Here is a 23,535-nt window from a genome sequence, read left to right as displayed (position 1 = left end):
AGAGTTGGCAATCATCACCTTACACATACTAATTTCTTTTATTGAGTTAGAGTTAACTTCTCTCTTTTGAAATTGCTTCCATCCTTAGAAGGGATAATATGGTGCAAACAAGTGACACAGTTGATAATGTTTAGAAAATATGCCAAGACTGGAACAAGTTTTATCAGTTGGACAACAAGCAGTACCAATTGAACAAGAACAAAGGCTGGTAGAACAAGTACAACATTATTACTATCCATGAAGGTACTATTCAGGTTTATATTCCTACGAATTTAACCGTAAATGGTACAGTATTCAGGTGGACAGTAATGTGTTAAAAAAGTCAATGATCAAAGTTTATTTTGCTATGAATTTAAAAGTTTAGGATTTATTTTGTTTATTTTAAGAATTCAGGGTTCAGGATGATTTTTGAATAAGAATTCAGAGTCTTATTTGCTCATTAACCCTTGATAGTTCTAATAATTAGAACTAGAAGTAAATTAAATTTTATATACACGATGCCCTCAACGGAGATATGTGAAAAAGAAAGGCTAAAAAAATACAATGCACTTGTTTAACTATTATAATTTTTTTTTTAAAGATCAAATGAAGGCGTGTAAAAAAAATTAATACAAAAAAATGAATATTTGAAAAACTGCATCTATGGATTGGAAAATCAAGTATTGATATTATACGGATCCACCTAAGTGATTTACAATTAATCCTTGAGATTGGACATAAGTTTCTTTTCTTTTTCTTCAAATATTGTTTGATTCCTCAAGCAGGACTTGATCTATTTCTTGTGTTCTCCCCAGAATAGGCTGCGGAACCGATTTGTTCCTGCACCTGGACAACCGCACCCAGCAACACATTGTGAATAAACTACTAACACTGATTTTTTGGCACAGCATGCAAAAAAGAAAAAGAAAAAGTTGACAGAAAATGCAAAACATACCACCGGCGCTGAAACTAGGCTCAGATTGGGAGGGCTTAAATAGCCACTCAAAAGTGACTGATGATTGTTACTGTCGGCAAGCATTCTCAATCTGTTAGTTCTGGTAATATGACTTTGCCCAGATCAGGCCTGTCCTTCCTCCTTAACTCTGCACATTTGAGAGCCAACTCGGCAAGATTCAAGGCCTCTTCTTTTGGCCAATCAGGCACTGTTGGATCCAACATATCCTTGAATGTACCCTTTTCAATGGCTCTTTCAACATGATGGGTTAAACCCATTGGTGGTCTTGCTGTTAGTATCTGCAAGAAGATGATCCCAAGGGAATATATGTCTGACTTCACCCCCAACATTCCTGTTTGCTGATATTCTGGGTCTATGTAGCAGAAAGTTCCAGCAGTGGATGTCATGCGGTATTGTGTGACATTGTCAGCCACAGAGGGTGGGACTAGCCTGGCCAAACCCACGTCACTGATCTTGGCCACGAAGTTGCGGTCAAGTAAGATGTTAGCTGGTTTCAAGTCCCTATGAACCAGAGGCTCTGGTTTTGTCTGGTGAAGGAACAATAAGCCAGTGCCTATTTCAGCTGCAATTTTGAATCTTAGCTGCCAAGGAAGAGACGGAGTGTTTCCTCGGCGAAATAGACGATCGTCCAGGCTTCCATTAGCCATGAATTCATATACAAGGCATCCATATTCTGGGCAGGCTCCTAGCAGGAGAACCATGTTTGGATGCCGTATGCAACTAAGTACCTCAACCTGTAAAAGAGACAAACATTGTAGCCCATTTTTTTTTTTGCTTAACATGACTTCAAAATCCAAACTTTCCATATGTAGAGTTGTATTTTCTGCGTTTCATTTGTGGGTTAACTTTATTTTGTTGTGTAGTTTACCTCTCGTTGAAACTGTGATCTTCCTTGTGCTGCATCGGGACGTAGAACCTTAACTGCAACGGGTGTGTGGTCCAGATAGCAATGATAGACCGGGCCATAACCACCTTCTCCAATTTTCTGGGACTCTTGGAAGAACTGGGTTGCAGCTTCAATGTCCTCAATGGAATACTTTCTGTACCTGACATCTATATTTACTAAGGCATCTAGTGCTTTTTTCTTCTCTTCTGCTTCTCTGAGTGCTTTCATTTCTGCACTCAATCTTTTTTGTGCTTCCAGTTCTGCTATTCTCTTTTGTGCCTCAGCAGCTTCAAGAGCTGCTTTGGATTTGGCCTTCTCCTTCTCTGCAATTGCCAATGCAGCTTCCTCTGCTAGCCTTGCCTCTTCTAACCTTCGCTCTTCCTCTAACTTCCATCGCTGAAGTTCTATTGCCTGCGATGCAAAAGCAAAATCTAGCGAAACTGGTCGTGCTTTTAAAGACACAAAACATATGTGCTGTAATCTCATAATACATACTTTCTGTTTTGCTGAGAGTGCTTCTTTGCAAGCTGTACTATACATTTCCATTGTTTGCTTGAGCTCCAACTTCAGTCTCCTCATTTCAGCCTCCACATCATCCTGTAATTTCAGCGCAAGATTATCAGCATGACAAATGCAATCTACTGTTCTGATGGAGCCTTAGCAGCTAGCATCAATTTTGATGCCCAAAAAAAAAACTTCCTTTTAGGAGGATGAACATTAAAATTGTTTGCTTGTACTTACCAGGCCCGATGAAGAAGAAAGTCTGTCACTATCCTGTGCAATTGATGAAAATTCAGGAGGAGGGCTGACCATATCCACAGACCTTCTCCCATACTGCGACGAGGACTCGAAGCTATGACTATCTGGTTCTGAGCTATAAGACAGGCGTGGATTGGAGAATCCAGCGTCTGGGGTATCAAATAATGAAGGGAACATGCGATCTGTACTTGACCTTCCACCAGAACTCACAAAGGATATGTCAGTATCTGGTATAGACAGTTCTCCATATGACTTGCCATTCATACCTCTCCTAGTGAACGGTGACCTACCATTCCAACTCCATTTTTAGCCTTCAGTTGACATTAATAAACAAATGCTTCTGTTTCACTATAGGCACCAAGCAATGTCACTGACCTGAAGGATTCGGATTCATCCTGCGACTTATAAGGACCATCAAGGCTTCGCCTATCACGTCCTGGTTGAAACTTATCTCTGTTAGCAACAACATAGAGGCTGTGTTTTATGCATGCACGTTTGATATTTTAAGAGATGAATCTAACCTCTCATATTGTTATTATTAGTTGGAGGCACTCCTGGTCCTGGGTCTGAGTGATCTGACTTGATGCTTGGTTGAGTGAGCTGGTTGCGTAGAGGAGAAATAGCTGGTGCAGAACGAGTAGCTGATCTCATTGAATGGATTTTTCCTTTAGCAACAGCATACACGTTACAAAAATCCGGTGCCCCTTTTGCTACGGTTCCTGGAATATCCGCTGCCTTGAATCTTCTGATAAGAATATCTTTCTTAGAAAACACAAAATGCATATTGTACTCAACAAGTTTAGCCTCTAGCTTGGGATTAATAATATTTATGTGTCAATAAAGTCAGTTATTATCCCCATCATTGGAGTGTGAAACAAGCATGTGAAGAGCTCATGGTCGGTCAAGTGCTTAGCATGGTGTTTACATACCGAAGCAGACCAGCTTTGGTTGACGCACCAAGAACCAAATGCTCGATTGCTGTATGTGAAGCGTATTCTATTAGAGCTTTTGATACATCTGCATCTTCGAGTATAACGTCCTTACATTGTATCTATGGTCCATCCACCCAATTCCACACCATACAAAAACCAAAGATGTAGTAAGAAGATAAAATCATGTCGAAAATCTCAAATGTACATAATTTGTTGTGTCATTTCGTGAAAGTAAAATTAACCAAGTGATGGCACAAATAGTATTTGTTGTTCTCAAAGCTTGTTCTTTTCTTGGTTTTCTCGATAGGAAGGAGAAGCAAATCTTACATCTTTCCGTGTACAGAAGACCCGATATGGTAGGAAAATTTCTCTGGTTTGAGGATCAGGATCTTTGCATATTAAAGAATTCTCATCACCACCACCATTTGCCCCTGCAATCAAAAAAAATCTTGAAGCCATTTGAATATCGAATTTCAACATGAAAGGAGCTATTTATGATGCTTTGTTTCATATATACGTACGCACACACTCACTTGGGGCTTGAAGAGAAGGCGATGCAGACAATGAAGATGGCTTAACCTTGACATGGATGAGAACTACGGTGGATCCTCGTACAAGGAGATGATCAATGGCCCATTTGAGTGCATTCTGGCTTCCTTTGTCTCTGTCTATTGCCACTGCCACTATCCCCTGAACTCCATCCTTCCTCTCCGGTTGATTCTTCGGCAACCACATCCCCCTTTCTCTCTCTGTCTTTCCTTATCCCCCCTTTTTAATTCAAACCTCTTTCAATCGAAGAACATTGAACAATGTAACTCATAACCTGATCATTCTTTTAGCATTATCCAAAGTTCTATCCTTTTTCTTGAACTTATATTCCCCTTTTGATGTTTGTCATATCTGGAACACCCTGTGAAAATGGAAGCTCTTGGATATATATATTTTTTTAATACGTACAGAATGGAACATGGATGGAAATTGCTAAAGATATTTTCTTCTTCTGTTTTCTGTTGGTGTTTGAATACATCCTGCCCGTGTTGCTTTTGTTTGATTTATTAACTCTTTGCTTATTACTTGGGTGTTCTAATCCTAACGGCATAAGAATAGCGGTGGACAGATGTTTTTCCTGTCGGGAAATAGCAGTCATTTTTGGGCTTTTTAACTATTTTGAGGTTTTCCCGAATGAGATATCCACACAGGTTGTTATCTTTCTCTCTCTTCCATGAGAGAACAACCTAAGTTTGCGGATTACCTCTGATCATCACACCACTTTTTGTCCTGCAGGTGATTCATCTCATATCTTCTGGAAAGAAACATCAGGGGCCATTTCATGGAGGACACAGTTTTTTAACTTTTTTTTTAAGTAGTTTATAAGTGCACGTGCCTTAAAATGACTTGATACAATACAAGGATATCTGATGTAGTCTGAAGATAAATTGAACACACTAATAATAGTAACTGGCAAGTGGGTAATGTTATGGACTGAGGGAGTATTCCCACGAATACACGTTCATATACAAGAGTTGAGGTTAAACTACTTGACGCAAAAATTTATCATATCTAAAAATGATATAGATTACAAATAATTTGAACACAATTTTTTTTTTATTTTAAAAGAACAATATTTTGTCTTTTTTTTTTTTCAGGAAGGACTTCGATAAAAAAGGAGCACAAAAAAAAAAAAAAGGACTCTCCTATTAACAAGGAAATAATACTGGCTCCGAATTTCATGAATTTTTAGGTAGTAACCTAACAAATCTTAGGAAACCACTTCTCTACTGCTGACAAATCATATGTTCATAATATGATGATGTATATAGTTATTTCTCTGTCCATCTCGTTCTTGTTCTTTATCCTTGGATATTCCATATACAAAGTTATTATTAAATTTGTTATTTTTTTTCCCATTCATACCCGAGCATTATCTCATAACTCTTCAATAGATTACCTAAAAAGTGGCGTGATTAGATAATGTTCTTTTATCAATATTAACAGAGTAATATCGGATAAAGAGGTTCTTCTGTAGTCTTCTAGTATCTTGCTGTTATACAGATTCTTAAATCAATTCCTTTTTCCTTCCCCATAAAGAATATCTAGTTAATATAACTCGGTTGCCCACTTAGAAGTGGTGTGATCGTGTTGTTTTACAAGCTATCATCTTCGTTCACCTTTTCTTCAACACAACTAGGGTGAAGGTCATAATCACAGAGACAACAAGAGAAAGCCCAGAACCTTCCCTGTTTTTTACAGAAATCACAAACGTATGCTTTGGCCATATCCAACTTCAGCATATGCTCGTGCTTCACATCCTCAACCTCTTGAGGCAAAGCCTCTCCTTCCTTTCTCAGAGCTGCTTCTATGTCCCTTATCCTTGATTCTGTAAATGGGAAAGCTTCAGAGCCGTAAGTGCATACCATAAACTTCCCATTCATACTTGTGACTTTACCATCTGGTCCAATGAGAACTAATGCTGGAATGCCTTTGATATCAAAGATTCTACAAAGGTCATGCCTTGTTCTGTCTTCATATGGAATAGCAAGCCATGGCATGCTACTTTTGTTGACGTTGAACTCTTGGATGTCTCTGTCTGTTGAGATCAAAACAATCTGAAAGCAGTGGTCTGTTGTTGTCTTAAGATTGTTGTATACTTCTGTAAGTTGGACAGTAAAGGAACGGCAAGGAGGAGACCAATAAGCACAAAAGTAGAGGCCAACTGTTTTTCCCGCCAGTTTAGATATTGGTTCCTGCAACAATATGACACGTCACAAGTGCTCAAGTATTAACTATACTACCTCCGGACCTATTTGTAAGCAACAAGTTAAGTTGTAACATTTACAAAAGATTGGTCAACCAAATAGTCATGAAAAAATTGACAGTATGTTTAACAACCCTTTAAATGGAGCCTGCCGCTAACATGTTTGTATGTCTTACTATGATTTAGTTTGCCTATTACAATGTCGTCCATGTATTGAATTATATAACACTTCCTGTGACAATGAGAAATCTTATGCACACTTAACTATGACATGAAAAATTTCGTAACTAGACATTAACAAATCCTATGGGGTAATTAGAAAAAGTTAAAAGCATGGTCCACAAATGGGTCCTACCTCTCCCTCTCTATCTTTCATCTAACTGCCTTTTTATTTACTGGCAAGGATCTGCAATCTAACGATACTCATTTTATTACATAAATAGATCAAGTCAATCATGGAAAGACGCATGTCAAGAACAGATTTCAGTGATGCCCACCCTTAACATGCATATAAATACTTTCATGATTGACTCCATCTACTTACTATCTTATGACATACTACGCAACAGCAGAACAGCTTCAGGCAAGAGATTATGCTACCTTTCTGTCATCCATGGAGATGAGAAAGTTGCGCCCTTCATGACCCAATAATTCTTCCAAACTTCCTTCTTCCCGCTTTCTCTTATCCAAGACTTTCAATTCCTCACGTCTCTTAGTTGTGAAAGGATATGCTTCAGCACCGTAATCCTCAATGCAACTTATCCAGTCTTCTTCTCCAGTGATGCCCTTTGGGGACGATGGAATGAATGATGGGATTCGATCCACTCTGTATCTGTTAATGAGTTTTCTGTGCAAATTAACATCAAATGGTACGGTCAGCCATGGCATATTCTTGAAGTGCTGTTGAAATGCATCCTCATCACGGTCAAAAGAGATGAAGATAATCTCTAAGCTTACACCCTTATTTCTCAATGTGCGATAAAGTTCAACCAGATGGGGAACGAATGTTCTGCAAGGCCTGTACCAGTTTGCAGAGAAGAAAAGGCAGATAGTTTTCCCATTGCAAGATGACAAGGGTACCTAATCTCAGTTCAAAGTTGATAATGCATTAACATTTAATATATATTAACCAAGCAGACAAAACAAGCGATTGCAAATTCTCGAGGATGCTACAAAAATTAAATTACTGGATTGAATAGTGAAGATGAGAATGATTCCATAAATGAACCTATTTTCTTTGACATGCAAGGACGCCCTTCAGGTTTCTGCATAACCCAACTTACCTGTCCTTCACAAGATAGAAGAAACTCAACACCTTCAGCTTCAAGGATCTTCATGACATTATCGCTATCAACATATTTAGGTTCAATATCCACCATTGCCATTGGAGTTGCAGGAAGCAAGGGATGTCCTCCACTCTCCACCCTCCTTTCGTACAAGTTATACACCTTCTTGAAACCTATTTGATGAAGAGGAATGAAATGAGTTTTGATTGTAATATCCAAAATGCAATATATTACCTAGTGAATATATTACATAGCTCTATTTAAATTTGACTTTCACTTTTATCTCTGACCGTTCGTCTGTTCTGAAAGAGGCCTCTGAGGCCAAGGACATTCAGATCATGCGCGAGGGCATCTTTTTCCATTTAAAAACTTGTTAAATTCTCTGAAGCATTCTCCTCAATAAAGAATTGAAGAAAGAGGAGTAATTTGTAGCGAACTGCTATAAAAGTGGGCTATTAATGGGCTGATATATAAGGCAATAATTCCTGAAGGGAGTTAGCTGGAATATTCCTCCCAAGGATGCTTCAAATTCTGCAAGAAGGCTAAGGGTTGCGTATACGCCTTCTTCAACTGGTTTGACATTCATACTTCGTATCCTCGGATAACCCAACGAGTCACCAATCTTGGCATGGAATTGATGTCCTCCGTCATTAAATGAAACGAAAGAAAGCACTTTCTTATTTTGTGCTATAATTTTGCAGACAAGTTCATCAAAACCAGTCAAGAGTCATCCCTAACACTACAGCATAAACACCATGCAACGAACCATCAAAACCCAAAAAACAAAAAAATAAAGGAAGGAAACTAGCGCGAACGGAAAGAAATCCAAAATAGAAACGACTGATTAGTGCAGGTTGTGATTCTAATTCTATTCATGAACATGCAATGGCCGGGAAACTTGTTGATAGCACGTACCTTTGGAGATGAAGTTGCGGATGAAGAAGCAGGAAAAGAGGAGGAGGATTTGAAGACTTCTGAGTCTGCAAGGGGAAAGAAAGGGACGGAGAGTGGTATGAAAAATGCAAGCTTGTGTCGTAATCAAGAAGCAGGGCACTATCAAAATTTAATACTGATTGCCACGTCAAATGGAGGCAAGCAAGTGCCAGAAATGCGATATTGTAAAAAAGCATAAATTGGATTTTTGGGCTATGAAATTAAAAGAGGACCAAATAACGGTTGGGCACATAAGTGGACTATAATAAACTCAGGAGACCGTTATCTATTATACCGCCATTATGCTTCGATCAATCATGTTTTTAATTCTCTGCAACTAATCAATCAGGTCATTAGTTTTATTCAAAAAACAAAAATCAGGTTATTACAACACTTTTTTTTTTGGCCAAAATTACACTCCTTGTTAAGACGCGACAACAACCCATTAATTAATATATTAAAAAAAGGTCACGTTAGAAATAAATAATAATATGACTCTGAGATTTCTCGTCATTGCAATTTGCACGCATGAATAGGACGGAAATATATTTAATTAGAGAATTATATTTTTTAAAAAAAACTAGAAAAGCTGGTCTTCTTTTTTTATTTTTTAAATACAGAAATGTAATATTCAATTTCAACTTAAACACACATATTTTTTGTCAATTTTTTTAATTTCAATAAACTAGATCTATGACAAAACCTTTCATTTCAAGCTTCATTGGAGACAAAATGAATTATTGAGTAGTAAAAGTTAAACTATAAACCAAAACACTTTAGATATATTGTACGGCATTATGGCAAATGGTACAAATACAAGTAATCGCCATGAAAATTAAAAAAAGTTGGCATACATCCCTAGCTAAGAAAAGACTATTTCCTCAAAATTATAAGTCATAATTAACTAATTTTATTTAAAAGTTTGTTAAAAATCTTTATTTTCAAAAATAATTCTCATGTCTTTCCAATCATATTTTTAAATATAATAAATATGCCATTTGATTTATTCAAAATATTATCATTAATTACTCAATAAAGGCTATAATTGAAAAAAATATATACAATACCTATCAAATACATTATATTTTGAATCAAATAAAACTTTAAAAATTAAAAAAAAAACCTTATATTTTGATTCGAAGGAAAAACCTGTCACCCAAAAAATTTAGTACTGAAAGATGACATCAAATATTTACTATCAAAATACTTCATTTGTTGCGACAAACCTTCACGCCAAAGGCGGTGGCTTAGAAATAACACTTATTTTGCGAAGAATTTTAAGTCTTGAAAAATCATTTAAATTCGCTTTACTCAAAAGTGAAGTAAAATTACAACAATAAAAATTACAAGTTGAATGAGTAAAGAGTACAAAATTCATTAGTGCGCATGTACAGTGTCGAGGCACCTCTCAATTGTCTTCGAAGTAAAAAGTCTTCTCTAGCCTTCTATCTTTGAGATTAAACACTCATAGTTGTAAATCTGATGAATCAGGTTGTAAGCCTCCATCATTCATACATACAAACATACATTTGAAAAACCGAAACTCATCCACAGAGAAAAACCTTTCATGGACAAAGAGTGAAATGAAAGTCTTGCATAGTCAAAAAATTAAAAAAAAAAATCCCAGAGAGGTAAAAGCCCAGCCGATGGATGATGCTAAACCCTAGTAAAGGTGTTTTGCCACAGGGGTCCAGCAGCTTCAAAAGGATGGCCGACTCTTGAACTTACAAGGATAAAAGAAAAAAATAAAGGTTCATCAAGCGTCAAGAAATCTAGTTGCCCTAGGGACCACGGGAAGGGGTAAAGTGAACGGTTACCCATCTAAAATAATGCAAGTCATAAGATCAGATGGCGTCTATAAAGGTAGAGCAAATACGTTATCTATGTGATAGAAAGTGACATGGAAACAATATTTAATTATATCTTCAAAAATAAATTGGACGGTACAAATTAAGATCTGACTCAGCGCTTATCCCATAACGCTGATGTCTCCAGAACAGAGTCCATTTAACGACAAATGATTCATATTTCACCAAATGACAGTGCGTTAGCTTTTCTTACGCGAAGCCCTGGTAAACATGTCTTTGATGTTGTGTGATTCTGTCTCCATTTTTGGCTTCTTGGCTTGTCTTCCCCTTTTTGCAGGCTTTTTATCCTCATTGTTTTCCTGCTGATAATTAATAATAAGCAAGCATCAAAATAAACTACAACTCAGAATAGCAACTACTAGTCTCTCGTATCAGTAAATACCTGAGATTCATTGACAAAACCGGGGTCATTACTAGGAGCATCGCTCACTTGTGCTTTCCCACTAACCTCAAGTATGTCTAACCTGCAAAAGTTAAAACACTTCTTGAAACATTTCAAAGATTCCCACTCTTTACCTAAATTGTTTTTAAGCCCAAAAAGCATATATAAGTAAGATCTTGGTGACAAGACACGCTTGAAGGCCATACTTAAGATAGTTACACAAAAACTGCAACCAAGGTTCATCCTTCAAGTACTCTCCTAATATTGAGACTGCGTCCACCACTGCACCAGTAACATCAGTAAATTACTAAGCAGCGAAATGTGTGATGCCCAGAAACCAGACATGCTCTTCAAGTTTTACGAGGAGATAGGAAATTCTAGTGGGATATTTATTGTATCAAGTGTGGTGCCCATCAACCATGTAATCTGCCGATAGGATAAATTTTGTGATTCATTTTCCATTCTGTGAATTTGATAACAAATAAAAAGACGATAATTTGTTTAAATGCAGTATATTATATTATAGATTTGCACCCAATATTTTAACCGGTATTTCCTTGATTGAAAACATCAATTCCTCAAGTTGCCAATCCAGCCTCATCACCATTATGCTACACACAACACTTAAAACGCACAAATTAGAGAGCAGATACGCACAGGATCCAAGGGCCCAATTTGCTTTCGCAACATGTTTCGTCTTTTGATATAAAGTATTGCTATTCCCTTTTCTCATTTCAACCTCATCCAAAGGAAATTTTTCAAGAGGCAGTAGAACAGGATGGTAATAAACAGTTCACAAGCTTTACATGTGTCTTTCCCTTCTTGTACAGCATAGTTTTTGTCCAGCTTGGGAAGCGTCAGTTTCAGCTGACAAACCTAAAATAAGTGACGCCAAAATAACAAACTTTAATACCAGTTACAACTTTTCAAGCTCAAGAAACTAAATTATTCATGACAAATATATATTCTGGAATAAATAAAACAGCATGTCAGATTGTTTCAGATTAGGGTAAAAAGTTGTATATTTTTGTTCAAAGTTTTCTCGCAGGAGGTATACAGTATATATACAAGTATACAGGGACATATCGGATTTATTTGATATTACTGAGATCACCATCTAAACTAATATTATGCCTAGTATTGTTCTACGAAATCCGAATCTAATCTTGCTAACACAGATGAAAGCACTCGCACAATATCTCCAAGGGATACATGTGCCAAAAAAAACCATCCTTGAAACCAGTCTATCATAATATGTGGAAAAAAGATATCAGCCATGTTTTATTCTTAGTCACTTTATGACAAGAACATCATGAAGCTCAGTCATCAGTTCATTAGACAAGATATTATACCTCGTTCATGACATCCACAGGAAGGAATTACTCTACTGCTATATTGTGTAGGCAGATTAACAGACACACCTTATAATACAGCCAACGTTGAACCTTTGCGTCATCAAGCCTAAAGAATTTCATTGACCCAACTTCTACGCATGCAAAGAGAGAGAAGAAATCAAAATTAATCACCACAATCACACATAATTACCACAGGTCTTGTAAAAATTTGATCTCTGCAAAATTAATCCCTTTAGACATCGATGTGGCTATTCCCCATATGACAATATTATTGCTACAAAACTGCATAAAGAATCCATCCCATTGTCAAGATTGGAAATCAAAGTCATATATACCTGGATATTATTATGGAGGGGAAAGGAAGCAAAAAGTATAGCATGGCCTTAAGTGGTCAGCAATGAGACTGTCATGTTTAATTGTCTATGACCAGCATAATAGAGAGAGTTCTATATCAAAGACACACTTCAGATTTTACGTTGAAAATATCTACTAAGTAATTTACTTAGATCATAAGATAACTTTGCAAACTTGCAAACTGAAATTCTAAATAAGGACTGCATATATCACCTCTGACTTCACAAACTACTTGCATACAGTTCTCCACAGTGGACATTAAATGTTGATATTCAGGATATCCATCAACAAACAAGATCTCATCCAATTGTCTGAATTTACCAGGATCATCCCCCTTCTGCATGCATTTAAATTATACTTGAGACATTCAGAAAATATAAATTATCTCTTTCCTCAAAATAAATGTAGAACCTTTCTGGCCCTGGCCGACAGATATACATTGATACGTTTAGAAAATATAAAAATCCCCACAGCATGCTTCTCAATTCTAAAAGCGGAGTTCATAAATATAAAAACGCAGTCAATGCATAAGCAAATACTAAAAGAAAAAACTTATGAAGAGTAAGCAGATGCTATGACAGTATGACACCCTGACAAGCAGGAGCATGTAACTGAGTTTTCATGTGGACTCACTTGTGGTTGAACTGTTCATGTGGACTCACTTGTGGTTGAACTGATATTAACATGAAAAATTGGTTATATATCTAAGAAGTCCCAGATGTGCAGCTGGAACTTCTATTTGGCCTTATTAAAAGTAGTTGATCACTAATTAACTCATATGGGAAGCAATTTGAAAATAAGGAAGCCATCCTGTACAAATTTGGCCGATGAGAAACACGGAATTACCTTCATTCTAGCTTCCTCAAAAATGGGCAACATGATGAAAACAGGATCCACTGGAGTGGACAGATACAACCTACCATCTGTAGAAGGAGAAAATAATGATGATTAAGCTGGCAATGTTTGCCAAGAATTCATATTGAATCTAATGAAGCCACATAATAGCTCTATCATAAGTGAGAGATTTATAGGCTGACTCCAGACCGAGTGTAGTTGAAAATTGAAATAATCTCACGCGATCCAAGAAAAGGACATCGGAAGAAAACTCTTACAATTATTAAAAAATTTCCTCATACAGGAGATGAATTATAAATAGAAGTGTACTGCATGCCATATGATTAATTAAATACATATGTATGTGCCAAAATAAGGAGCATTAGATTAACACTATGTAACCTAAGAAATCTAGCATCTACCTTCACATAGATAATCCCCCAAGAACCAAGATCCATATGATTTTTTAAACCATTGAAGCTCTTGAAGTATCCCATTTACAAAGAGATAGCGGGTAGCATTTCCTTCAAACAGGTCAAAACAAGTTAGAATTATAAATAAATAGGAGGAGGTAAAGAGGGGGGGAGAGCATTCAAAAGCTTCAACATATCACATCCTCAATAAGGATTTTTAGCTGAGTGATAGAGCAATATTAACAGAATAATATTAAGCAATTAACCAACACATTGAGTTAAGTACTTGAGATGCACAGTTCACGAGAACTAACACTGTTGGAATAGGGCTTTTACCCTTTGGGGCCATTATCCCTTTTTCTCCTAGGGTTTTTTTCCAGATTATTATCTTAGTCAGCTTTATCTTTAAGGATTCATATTAGTATCTTGTCATTTATTTTATTTTATTGAGAGATGATTTTATGCAATTGTATCAATCTTTCTCTCCCTAAATGTACTGATCAGTTTTGTTGAATGAGAATATGCGACTATGCAATATATTCTCATGGTATTAGAGCAACTCATCCTTGTCGCACAAAGCAGTGATTTCCAGTCAGCCTAGGGTTTTTGCTGCCGGTGATGAGGTCCGTCAGTCATCACCAGTGCTGGGGGGAGGCCCTTCAACAGCAACCATGACTAGGGGAGGACATTCAGTGGATGCAATCATTCCCATGCTGTCTGCAGTTGAAATTCTGTATCTAATTCATCCTCTCAAGCTGTTATAACCCATTGTCTAAATGGGAATAATTATTTACAGTGGTCCAAAAACATGCTCATGATTATTCATGGAAAAAATAAGAAAAAATACCTCACCTAAAACCCCAAGCCACCAGCAATTGGAGATTCTCGATACAAAACACAGTGTGCCAAGAACAACACGGTGATGACTTGGCTTGTTCACTTTATGACAGCTGAGATCAATGAGACCTATTTGCTTGCTAATTCTGCCTAGGAAATTTCGGAGTCAGCCAGGCACACCTACTCTGTCAAAGAAAATACAGCCACTATTTTTCAAGTAAAAAGGATGCTTTGTAGTCTTGTGCAATGGGAGAGAACCGTTACTCTCTACTATAGTGCTCTTGTCCGACGCTGGCAACAAATGGATTTGTATTAAGTCCACCAATGGTCCTGCCATATAAACGAGGTCTATTTTCACCAAGTAGTCGATCGCGAATGCTATTATGAGTTCTTACTTAGTTTGCATGATACTTTTGAAGATGTTCGAGGATGAATTATGGGCATCAAGCCCATTCCATCCCTAGAAGATGCTTTTAATATGATCAGGTATGAGGAAAGTCATAAAGAACTTGTTCAAAACTCTTCCTCTACTCCTTCTATTCCTCTCTCCTCAAGTCTAAAGGCTTTGGCTAAGGTGGCACACGAAAACCAAGGTAGTAAGCGAAAAGGCAAGAAGCATCTTAAATGTGATCATTGCAACAAAAATGGTCACACCAGGTAATCATGTTGGGAAATTCTTAGGAAACCAGCACATCTAAAGCAACAATCTAAAGGTGATAAGAAGGGCTTCATGGTAAGCAACTCTGACAGTGAAACATTGAATAATAAAGAGCTCACCATCCTACAACGACTTCTAGATAAGTATTCTCAAGAAAGACCAAGTGAGAAAACTCCTTGTATTTCCTTAGCTCAAACAAGTACTGAACGTATCTCTGTTCTTAGTGTTATTGCTTGGACAAACAACATTTGGGTAATTGATTCCAGAGCTACAGATCATCTTATTGAGTTTCAAGAATTATTCTTTGATTTTCGCCCTTATTCTAAACATACTCGTGTTCAAGTTGCAAATAATACCCATGCTAAGATTATGGGATCAGGCATTGCCATTATTTCTCCCAATGTAATCCTTACAAACACTTATATGTGCCTAACATACAATGTAGCTTGCTGCCCATGAAGCATATAGCTCACAAATTAAATTGCCTTGTTATTTTTGGCCAACTCAAGAGTGTTTTTTCAGGACATGACTTTGTGGAAGATGATTGGCAATGCTAACGAATATAATGGACTGTATTATCTTGAAAGCAACTTCTCCAATAAAGGCTACATGGCTGATTCAAGTTCTTGTTTGTCTACTATGTCTTGTGAAGACTTTATGTTATGGCTTTGTAGGTTAGATCATCCAAGTTTTGATTACATGAAACTTTTGTTTCTCAATTCTATGAATAAAATGAAGTTTGACTTTCAATGTGACATTTGCCCGTTTGCTAAACAAACTCGCACCTCTTATCTTTCAACACCGAATGTGCCTTCCAAAACTTTTGCTCTTATTAATAGTGATGTTTGGGGTCCATCTAGGGTTGCAACTAACTGAAAAGCTAGGTAGTTTGTTACTTTCAAAGATGACCATACCCGCTTAACGTGGCTGTTCTTGATGAAAGACAAATCTAAAGTTTTTTTCTGTTTTACAACATTTTCATGCTTTTGTTCAAAATCAGTTTTAAACCTCAATCAAGGTCCTTCAGAGTGATAATGGGATAGAGTATCTTAACTCAAACTTTAAAAGCTTCCTTACTGAGAAAGGGATACACCATCAAACATCTTGTGCGAACACCCCCTAACAAAATGAGGTGACTAAGAGGAAGAATGGACACCTTCTAGAGGTGGCAAGGGCTCTTTTATGAGGAAATAATGCTCCAAATATTTTTTGAGGGGATGCTATTGTCACCGCTGCATATCTTAGTAATCGTATGCCCTCAAAATTCTTAAAATTATAGACACCTATTGAGAAGTTTCTAGCCTTTTTCCTAGTTCTCACCTTATTAACTCTCTTCCTAAGCGTGTCTTTGGCTGTACCGCTTTTGTTTTCCCTTGTTCGGGTGAAAAGTTGGCCTCTCAATCCATTAAATGCATTTTCTTGTGGTAATCTTCTACACAAGAGGGATACAAATGTTACTCTCCAGCCACTGGAAAAATTGACATTACTTTGGATGTTAGGTTTGTAGAAACTCTTCCGTTCTATCCCACATTACCCATTCAGGGGGAGAGTGATGGTAAATGGTTAATATGTGACAACCCATCTAGACATCAGTGAGTTAGTAACCCAAATACTGGATCTCAAACACTGCTAGATGCTTCTATTCCTGAGCCTGAACCTGTACCACCTGGACAGCACCAGAATTACCTGAATCTGAACCTGTTACAGCACCAGGATATTCCCCTAATATATCCAATTGCCCTACCAGACCTGAATCCCAATCAAACGACCCTGAACCATCACCCATGGCCATTTAAGACCATAATCTAGAGCCGAATGTGAATGAAACAGGGGAGAATCAGTCAGACAGCAAGTGGAAAGAGAAGATCCCATTATTTTTCCAAGGCAAAGTCATGACTCACAACCTGAAACCAATCCTAAAGAACTCCAATGGCCTGTTGATCTAAGAAAAGGCAAAAGGAGCTGTACTCAACATCCCGTTGGCAAGTATGCCTCCTATGCTAAGCTTGAGTCTCAGTTTAAGGATTTGGTTGCAAGTATTGATAGTGAAGACATTCCTAGTACTTTTGATGAGGATGTAATTGATCCCAAATGAAGATCAGCTATTGAATTAGAGCTGAAGGCCTTAAGTAAGAATCAAACATGGGAGATTGTTGACTTACCTCCTGGAAAGTCTATTTTGGGGAGCAGATGGGAGTGTTAACAGATATAAGGGGAGATTGGTTGCTAGAGGGTTCACTCAAACATGTGGTATTGATTACCAAGAGACAATTGCACTTGTTGCCAAGTTTAATACTACAAATGTGCTACTTTCTCCTGCAGCGAACTTAGACTGGCCTTTGCATCAATTAGATGTCAAAAATGCCTTCTTAAATGGTGACTTGGAGAAGGAAGTATACATGGAAGTCCCTCAAGGTTTGCAAGGTCCTGAGAATCTAAATAAAGTTCATAAGCTCCAAAAGTCCTTACATGGGCTAAAACAATCCCCACGGGCATGGTTTGAGAAGTTTACACATGCTATTAACAGATGTGATTATAACATTATCAAGCAAATCACCCTCTGTTTGTTAAACATTGTGGCCCAAAAATAACTATGTTGATTATTTATGTGGATGATATAGTCTTAACAGGTAATGATCTTGAAGAAATTTCAAAGTTAAAAGGGAAATTGGCTACTAAATTCGAGGTGAAAGACCTTGGAAGCATGAAATATTTCCTTGGGATGGAGATAGCTTGAACTCCTAAAGAACTATGAAAGTATATGCTTGATTTGCTCAAGGAGACTAAAATGCTAGAGGCTAGGGCGGCAGACACTCCAGTGAAGCTTAATTGCAAATTTGAAGTAAAACCAGATGGAAAATCTGTCAATAAAGAAAGGTACCAGAAGTTGGTGGGAACGTTAATTTACTATTCCCACACAAGGCCGGATATCTCTTTTGCAGTAGGAGTTCTCAGTCAACTTGCAAGTAATCCTCAGAAAAAACACATGGAAGCGGCGTATCCGATTCTTAGATATCTCAAGACGACACCCAAAAAAGGTTTATTCTTTCCTAAGAATAATCATAAGGGTATAGAGATATATAGAGATGCAACCAAGATGACAACTGGCATAAAAGAACAGAAAAATGTGGAAATCTATACAAATGATGATTGGGCAGGTGCAAATAATGATAGACAATCTATAACTAGGTACTGCACTTTTATCTGGGACAACCTCGTAGCTTGGAGGAGTAAGAAACAATCAACAGTATCAAGTTCTGCAGAATCAAAATACAAAGGCTTGTCTCATGGAATTTGGGAGGGTATGTGGATTGTACAGTTATTACAAGAACTCAGGATACCAATGAATGCTCCAATTAAGATGTGGTGTGACAGTATGGCTGCACTCCAGATTGAGAATAATCCTATCAAACATGATCGCACAAAGCATGTTGAGATAGACCAACACTTCATCAAAGAGAAGATAGAAAATAAAACAATAGACTAATCATACATCTCATCCTGAAGACAAGTAGCTGATATGATGATGAAGCCTCTTGTCAAAACTAAGTTTGAGATTTTGTGAGCAAGTTGGGAATGATCAATATTTATTCGCCAACTTGGGGGTAGTGTTGGAATTGGGCTTTTACCCTTTGGGCCCATTATTCCTTTTTTCTCCCAGGGTTTTTTCCATATTATTATCTTAGTCAGCTTTATCTTTAAGGATTCAGGTTAGTATCTTGTCAATATTTTATTTTATTGAGAGAGGATTGTATGCGATTGTATCAATCTCTCTCTCCCTATATGTATTAATCAGTTTTGTTGAATGAGAATAAAAGACTCTGCAATGTATTCTCTCAAAAACATTATGCTAACAAGTAAACAAGATGATTGAGACATCAAAGAATATTGGATTTTTACGGAAGCACCTGACTTGGGATGACGAAGCAAAAGCAAGCGTCCTAAACCATTTCCGCTTGTACCAGGATCTACAGTTATATTAGAGGAAGAGGAAGTTAAAAGGCTTTTGTAATTATAATGTAATATGAGAAAGGACAAAATCCCCAAACTTACTATACTTGGCATTAATCACAAGGTGCTGTATGAAGCAAAATCAAAATAAAAACAACTAATCAATAGCTATAACTTCTGGCAAAAAAAAAAAAAAAAGAATCAGCAGCTACAACTTGCCTAGGATGCCAAGACATACAAAATAGAAATTATATGATTAACATGTTAGTTTCGAGCCCCTAGTTGTTTTCTTGCATTCATGTGTTTTATGGAAGAACATTGGTTGCTTGTCAACACAATAGTCCACTTTTGTATCTTTTAAAATAGGAGACATCCTTGTCACATTGTCCAAGGCAGTGGCAAAGCCACATTGTCTTCACTCTCACTTTGGGAAAAATTACAAGTAGAGTATATAAATTTTATAATTTTGCACCCCTTACTCTTAATATTTTGCACCCTCTAAACTAAATAAAAATATTTGAATTCAAAAGCTTATTAGGTATATAATGTTTTAATGATCAAGATAAAATACAAAGAACATATTTACATAGAAGACCACATCAATTGGTTCAATATAATTTTTCAAAAAGAGAAATGATACGTACTTATGCTTTTACAATTTTAGTCCTAGTTTAATTATTATTTTTTAAAAAAATAGTAATTTTTGAATTAAATTATCCTACACCCCCGGACTCCTGATCCAGGCTCCGCCACTAATCAATGGTACATGTTGACATGTCATTGTTTTCAACCATCAGAATTCATAGACTACAAGATTATGTAACTTTCATTCAAAATCGTCTGATCCTACGTGCATTAACACAATGGGTTTAGAAATTTGCCATCGCAACAAAAAAACCCGTTAATCATATTACATTTGATGATCGATATAAGACCACCCTGGCCTCAAGTATGTTTCAACTTAATCAGCCGTAACTTGTGACCCCTACAAATAAAGTAATCTGTAGTCTTGTCAAGCTGTCAACATGATGCATATGCATTCGATAATAACAATGAGTGATAGATACACTACGGCAGGCTGAACTGACATTTTGATTTTACCGTTTACAGGCAACAGAAAATCAGACGCACATTTGAAATCAACGATATAAATATAGATTTACCCGGGGCAATGAGAACCCGAGGTTCCTCAACACCTTCCCACCAGCCCATTGAACTGCCGGGTTTAGCAAGCAATGGAGCAAGCAAGCTTCGCACAGCCCTAGCAGCTACCACAAATTGGTTATGATATAGTTTAGTACTCTGAAACTCCCCTTTCTTTCCTCTGTAACAGATAAATCCACACCGAATAGGCTCGTAAATATCTTTTCTGAACAAATGGTCCGCCATATTCAGCAGCAATTTGCTAACCAACGACACTACTCATGAGGCGAAATAGAAATAAAAAACTACTTCAACAAAGATAACTATTATAGGTGCTTGATATAAATACCAGGTTTTCGCGCTGAAGGGAACCGAAATAGTGTTGAAAGGCAACGAGAGATTGGTAAAGTAAAAACTACATAACTGGAATTTAAAATTCTTCCCAAGATGGTTCGGTTGCTCAAAAGCAACGAAGAGGAAAAAAGAAAATGAAACAGAAATCCATAAACGCAGAGGTAATTTTACATGGAAGCTGGAATACGATTGAAGTGGCAGCAGACAAGAAGCGGGCTGCAGCGATAATGAGCGAAACTGAGCGGCGGGCCTGGGCGCGATATGGCAGTAAACATCGGACCCGCCGTTTGATATTTCCGAAGGGGGACGACAATCAAAGAGTACATCGACTATCAAGTTATTTCTATTTACTATTAATTATTAATTTTATTAATATTAATATTAATACTACTTAATTTTAAAGCGAGCAGTTTTGTTTTGAAAACAATTGAATGCTCCCCTTTCTTCTCATTTTCGACGTCTTTTCTATTATATTATATTATATTATATATAAAAAAATTCAAAACCGATTTGTTGATTTGTTCACTCTTTAATTTTTATGTAAACATTACGAGTTGTTAAAGATTTTCTAACTGCTAATATATTATGGCATAAATAAGGTATACCCTACTAACAACATGGACAATTTTCTTTCCCTAGAAAATACAAGATTTGGCATTAATTAACAACTTCACTTATAAATAGTAAGGGGGAAAAAAGCTGTTCTAATCAGCCCAGCTCCCACTGAGCTACTACTAGTGGTATGCATGCAATTTATGATGATATACTGAGATTTGGAAATGAAGCTAGATTGGAAGAAGAACAAAAGATACAAGCACAACACGAGATATCAGATATTTACAAGCCAAGGCATTGAAAAGAAGAAGGAAGCAAATTATGATTTAGGCTTCTTGACTATGAGAACAGGGCACTTGGCTTTCTGAGCGCAATGGTTGCTGACACTCCCAAGGAAAGCCCTCTTTATGACGCCATAGCCATGGCTTCCCATCACCAGCACGTCCACACCCAACTTCTCCGCCGCCTCACAGATCACGTCCCTCGGGTCCCCATTCTCCACCTTCGTCTCCACCTTCACCTGCTTCATCCATTCTCCATTACTAATTGCCATTCCCACCTCAATCACAAGTCAATCAAGAAATTAAACCAGAGGAAAGAATAATGGCCGGAGCCTACCTGCTGCTGCAGACTTGCACACAATTTCTTGGCCTTCTCCATGACACTCTCCGCCACTTGGTCGCTGTACCTCTCAATGGCCGCAGATACATCGGCAGCAAACAGATATCCTGACAAAAATTATCAAAGGCTAAAGCTTAAAAGAAAGAAGAAGGAGAGGTATAATTGCGATGGGATTAGTACGAACCACCGGGGCCATCTAAGGCGGCGTAAACAGGACGAGGGGGCTTGGAGTAGAGGAGAATGAGGGTGTCGTCGGAGTTTGGGTGGACCAGATTGTTGAGGCACCATGAGAGAGCGTGCATGCTCTCCTCTCCTTCGTCCACCGCCACCAGAATTCGCCGTTCCTTTACCGACATTTCTTCGCTTCGATGGTTGAGTGATTGATGAATGGTGACGACGGACACGGCTGAGCTTTAAAAGGGTGGCGAGTGGTGATTCTTGTTAATCATGATTGTCTAAATCCTGTTGGCGTCCTGGTTTTTGTCAAGTTTCAACCCAGTGGGCCAAAACCAAACCAAATCTTGTGGATAAGCCTCCAACTCGGATTGTACGCAACCCTCTGAAGCCAAAAAATCTAGGATATTTTGTCAAGTTTCATGTTTCAGTCTTTCATCAACCCAACTCACACGTCACATGACATTTACTATTCCATTACAATGATCATAGAATATTCCTACGTTCCTGTTTATAATTTGGCCTGTTTGCAAATGATGTTATTAAATTTTATAGTAATTTTATTTATTCTGTTACATGTCAGTGAGTAAAAGAATATTGTTGTCATAAAAAATATGTTATTAAATATGTATATTAAATTGAAACAAAATTAACAACTTGTTAAATTTTCATATGAAATTAATAAATTTTAAAGTTTTTTTTTAAATTTCAGTAAAACATATAACAAGTGACCTGTAAATAAAATTAAAATAATTGTAATACAATAATATAATTTGTTATCACAGTAAAAATGTTGTGGGTTTGCATATCACCTAGAATGTGATTTAAAAAAAATATATAGGTACATATAATTTTTGATCCCTGTACCTTACTTATGTTTTGCTTTTGACCTCTATAATTTTTTTAAATATTTTAGGTCTCTATACTTTTATTTTCGATCCCTCTATGAATAAAGTATAAGGACTTTGGAAAGATTAAAAATAATAAAAAAAATAAAAATATAAAAACCTAAAACATCTGAAAAAAAGTATAGATATCAAAAGTAAAATGTGAGTAAAGTATAAGAATCAAAAGTTATGTTTAACTAACAAAATATTATGTTTACGCAATTGAATTCAAACTATAAAACACCTAGATAATCCATTAATTTCATTAGAAACAAATTGCATTTTCATTTTTAATTTATATAATAACTAGCCTTTATTACGCACGAGAGCATTATCTACACAGATATTAACACTCGGTGCACACACTTAATCTAAATTTGTATAATTAATTTCCTTACATTTCCATAAAATTTTGAAATATAATGGACTAATCATACTTATTATTTGTTAAAACTAATATACAAATTGTGGATGTAATTTCAGACCAAAAAAAAGTGGGACCAACATGTTTTAAAGCTTGTAATATGATTAATTGAGCATATTTTTTATAATATTTTTTTGATGCAATGGCACCTTTCTTTTCAAATAAAAAATATACTGGAGTGACTTTGTTTGGTAAAGACAGATTAGGTAATATATTTGC

At 36.7% G+C, this 23,535-nt stretch overlaps 4 protein-coding genes and 1 long non-coding RNA gene across 13 annotated transcripts; 1 reads left to right on the top strand and 4 right to left on the bottom strand.

Annotated features, from left to right (window-relative positions):
• Nucleotides 1-596: 596 nt before the first annotated feature.
• LOC129302910 (U-box domain-containing protein 52-like) lies at nt 597-5,608 on the bottom strand. The gene is given in 11 exon segments (XM_054941814.1): nt 597-1,032; nt 1,035-1,689; nt 1,824-2,252; nt 2,337-2,438; nt 2,583-2,886; nt 2,976-3,036; nt 3,122-3,342; nt 3,530-3,651; nt 3,860-3,963; nt 4,066-4,442; nt 5,481-5,608. Coding segments are annotated over 10 exon segments (2,460 nt in total). The 5' UTR covers nt 4,268-4,442; nt 5,481-5,608; the 3' UTR covers nt 597-772.
• Nucleotides 2,690-3,616, top strand: LOC129302912 (uncharacterized). The gene is made up of 3 exons (XR_008591341.1): nt 2,690-2,830; nt 2,955-3,039; nt 3,143-3,616. It is a non-coding gene; the product is annotated as an uncharacterized LOC129302912 (long non-coding RNA).
• On the bottom strand, nt 5,497-8,641 carry LOC129302911 (probable nucleoredoxin 3). Of its 2 annotated transcripts, XM_054941816.1 has the most exons (5): nt 8,489-8,605; nt 7,864-8,312; nt 7,571-7,746; nt 6,888-7,367; nt 5,616-6,276 (listed from the first exon to the last, which is right to left on the bottom strand). In XM_054941816.1, the coding sequence occupies exons 3-5, from the start codon at nt 7,670-7,672 to the stop codon at nt 5,677-5,679; spliced, it is 1,182 nt and encodes a 393-aa protein (XP_054797791.1). In that variant the 5' UTR covers nt 7,673-7,746; nt 7,864-8,312; nt 8,489-8,605; the 3' UTR covers nt 5,616-5,676. The 2 variants fall into 2 exon arrangements, with proteins under 2 accessions (XP_054797790.1, XP_054797791.1); XM_054941815.1 differs by lacking the exon at nt 7,864-8,312 and having other exon boundaries at nt 5,497-6,276; nt 8,489-8,641.
• Nucleotides 8,642-10,370: 1,729 nt separating this feature from the next.
• LOC129300034 (uncharacterized) lies at nt 10,371-21,281 on the bottom strand. Of its 8 annotated transcripts, none has more exons than XM_054938558.1 (11): nt 20,827-21,281; nt 20,322-20,482; nt 19,116-19,175; nt 13,722-13,823; nt 13,312-13,388; nt 12,679-12,802; nt 12,178-12,242; nt 11,563-11,632; nt 10,963-11,038; nt 10,757-10,838; nt 10,371-10,676 (listed from the first exon to the last, which is right to left on the bottom strand). In XM_054938558.1, exons 1-11 carry the CDS (start codon nt 20,979-20,981, stop codon nt 10,554-10,556), a joined length of 1,095 nt encoding a protein of 364 aa, XP_054794533.1. In that variant the 5' UTR covers nt 20,982-21,281; the 3' UTR covers nt 10,371-10,553. The 8 variants fall into 8 exon arrangements, 6 of the variants coding, with proteins under 6 accessions (XP_054794533.1, XP_054794537.1, XP_054794559.1 ...); XM_054938562.1 differs by having other exon boundaries at nt 10,371-10,673; XM_054938584.1 differs by having other exon boundaries at nt 20,322-20,426; nt 20,827-20,952.
• Nucleotides 21,282-21,427: 146 nt separating this feature from the next.
• On the bottom strand, nt 21,428-22,270 carry LOC129300076 (universal stress protein PHOS34-like). Its single transcript, XM_054938604.1, has 3 exons — nt 22,016-22,270; nt 21,829-21,938; nt 21,428-21,730 (listed from the first exon to the last, which is right to left on the bottom strand). The coding sequence occupies exons 1-3, from the start codon at nt 22,185-22,187 to the stop codon at nt 21,530-21,532; spliced, it is 483 nt and encodes a 160-aa protein (XP_054794579.1). The 5' UTR covers nt 22,188-22,270; the 3' UTR covers nt 21,428-21,529.
• Between the last annotated feature and the right edge of the window lie 1,265 nt (nt 22,271-23,535).

The sequence above is a fragment of the Prosopis cineraria genome, unplaced genomic scaffold (assembly GCF_029017545.1).
Source record: "Prosopis cineraria cultivar Desert tree isolate PC_DT_omini unplaced genomic scaffold, ASM2901754v1 PC2, whole genome shotgun sequence".
In the NCBI taxonomy this organism is placed as follows: Eukaryota; Viridiplantae; Streptophyta; class Magnoliopsida; order Fabales; family Fabaceae; genus Prosopis; species Prosopis cineraria.
This window is presented reverse-complemented; position numbering and strand designations above follow the sequence as displayed.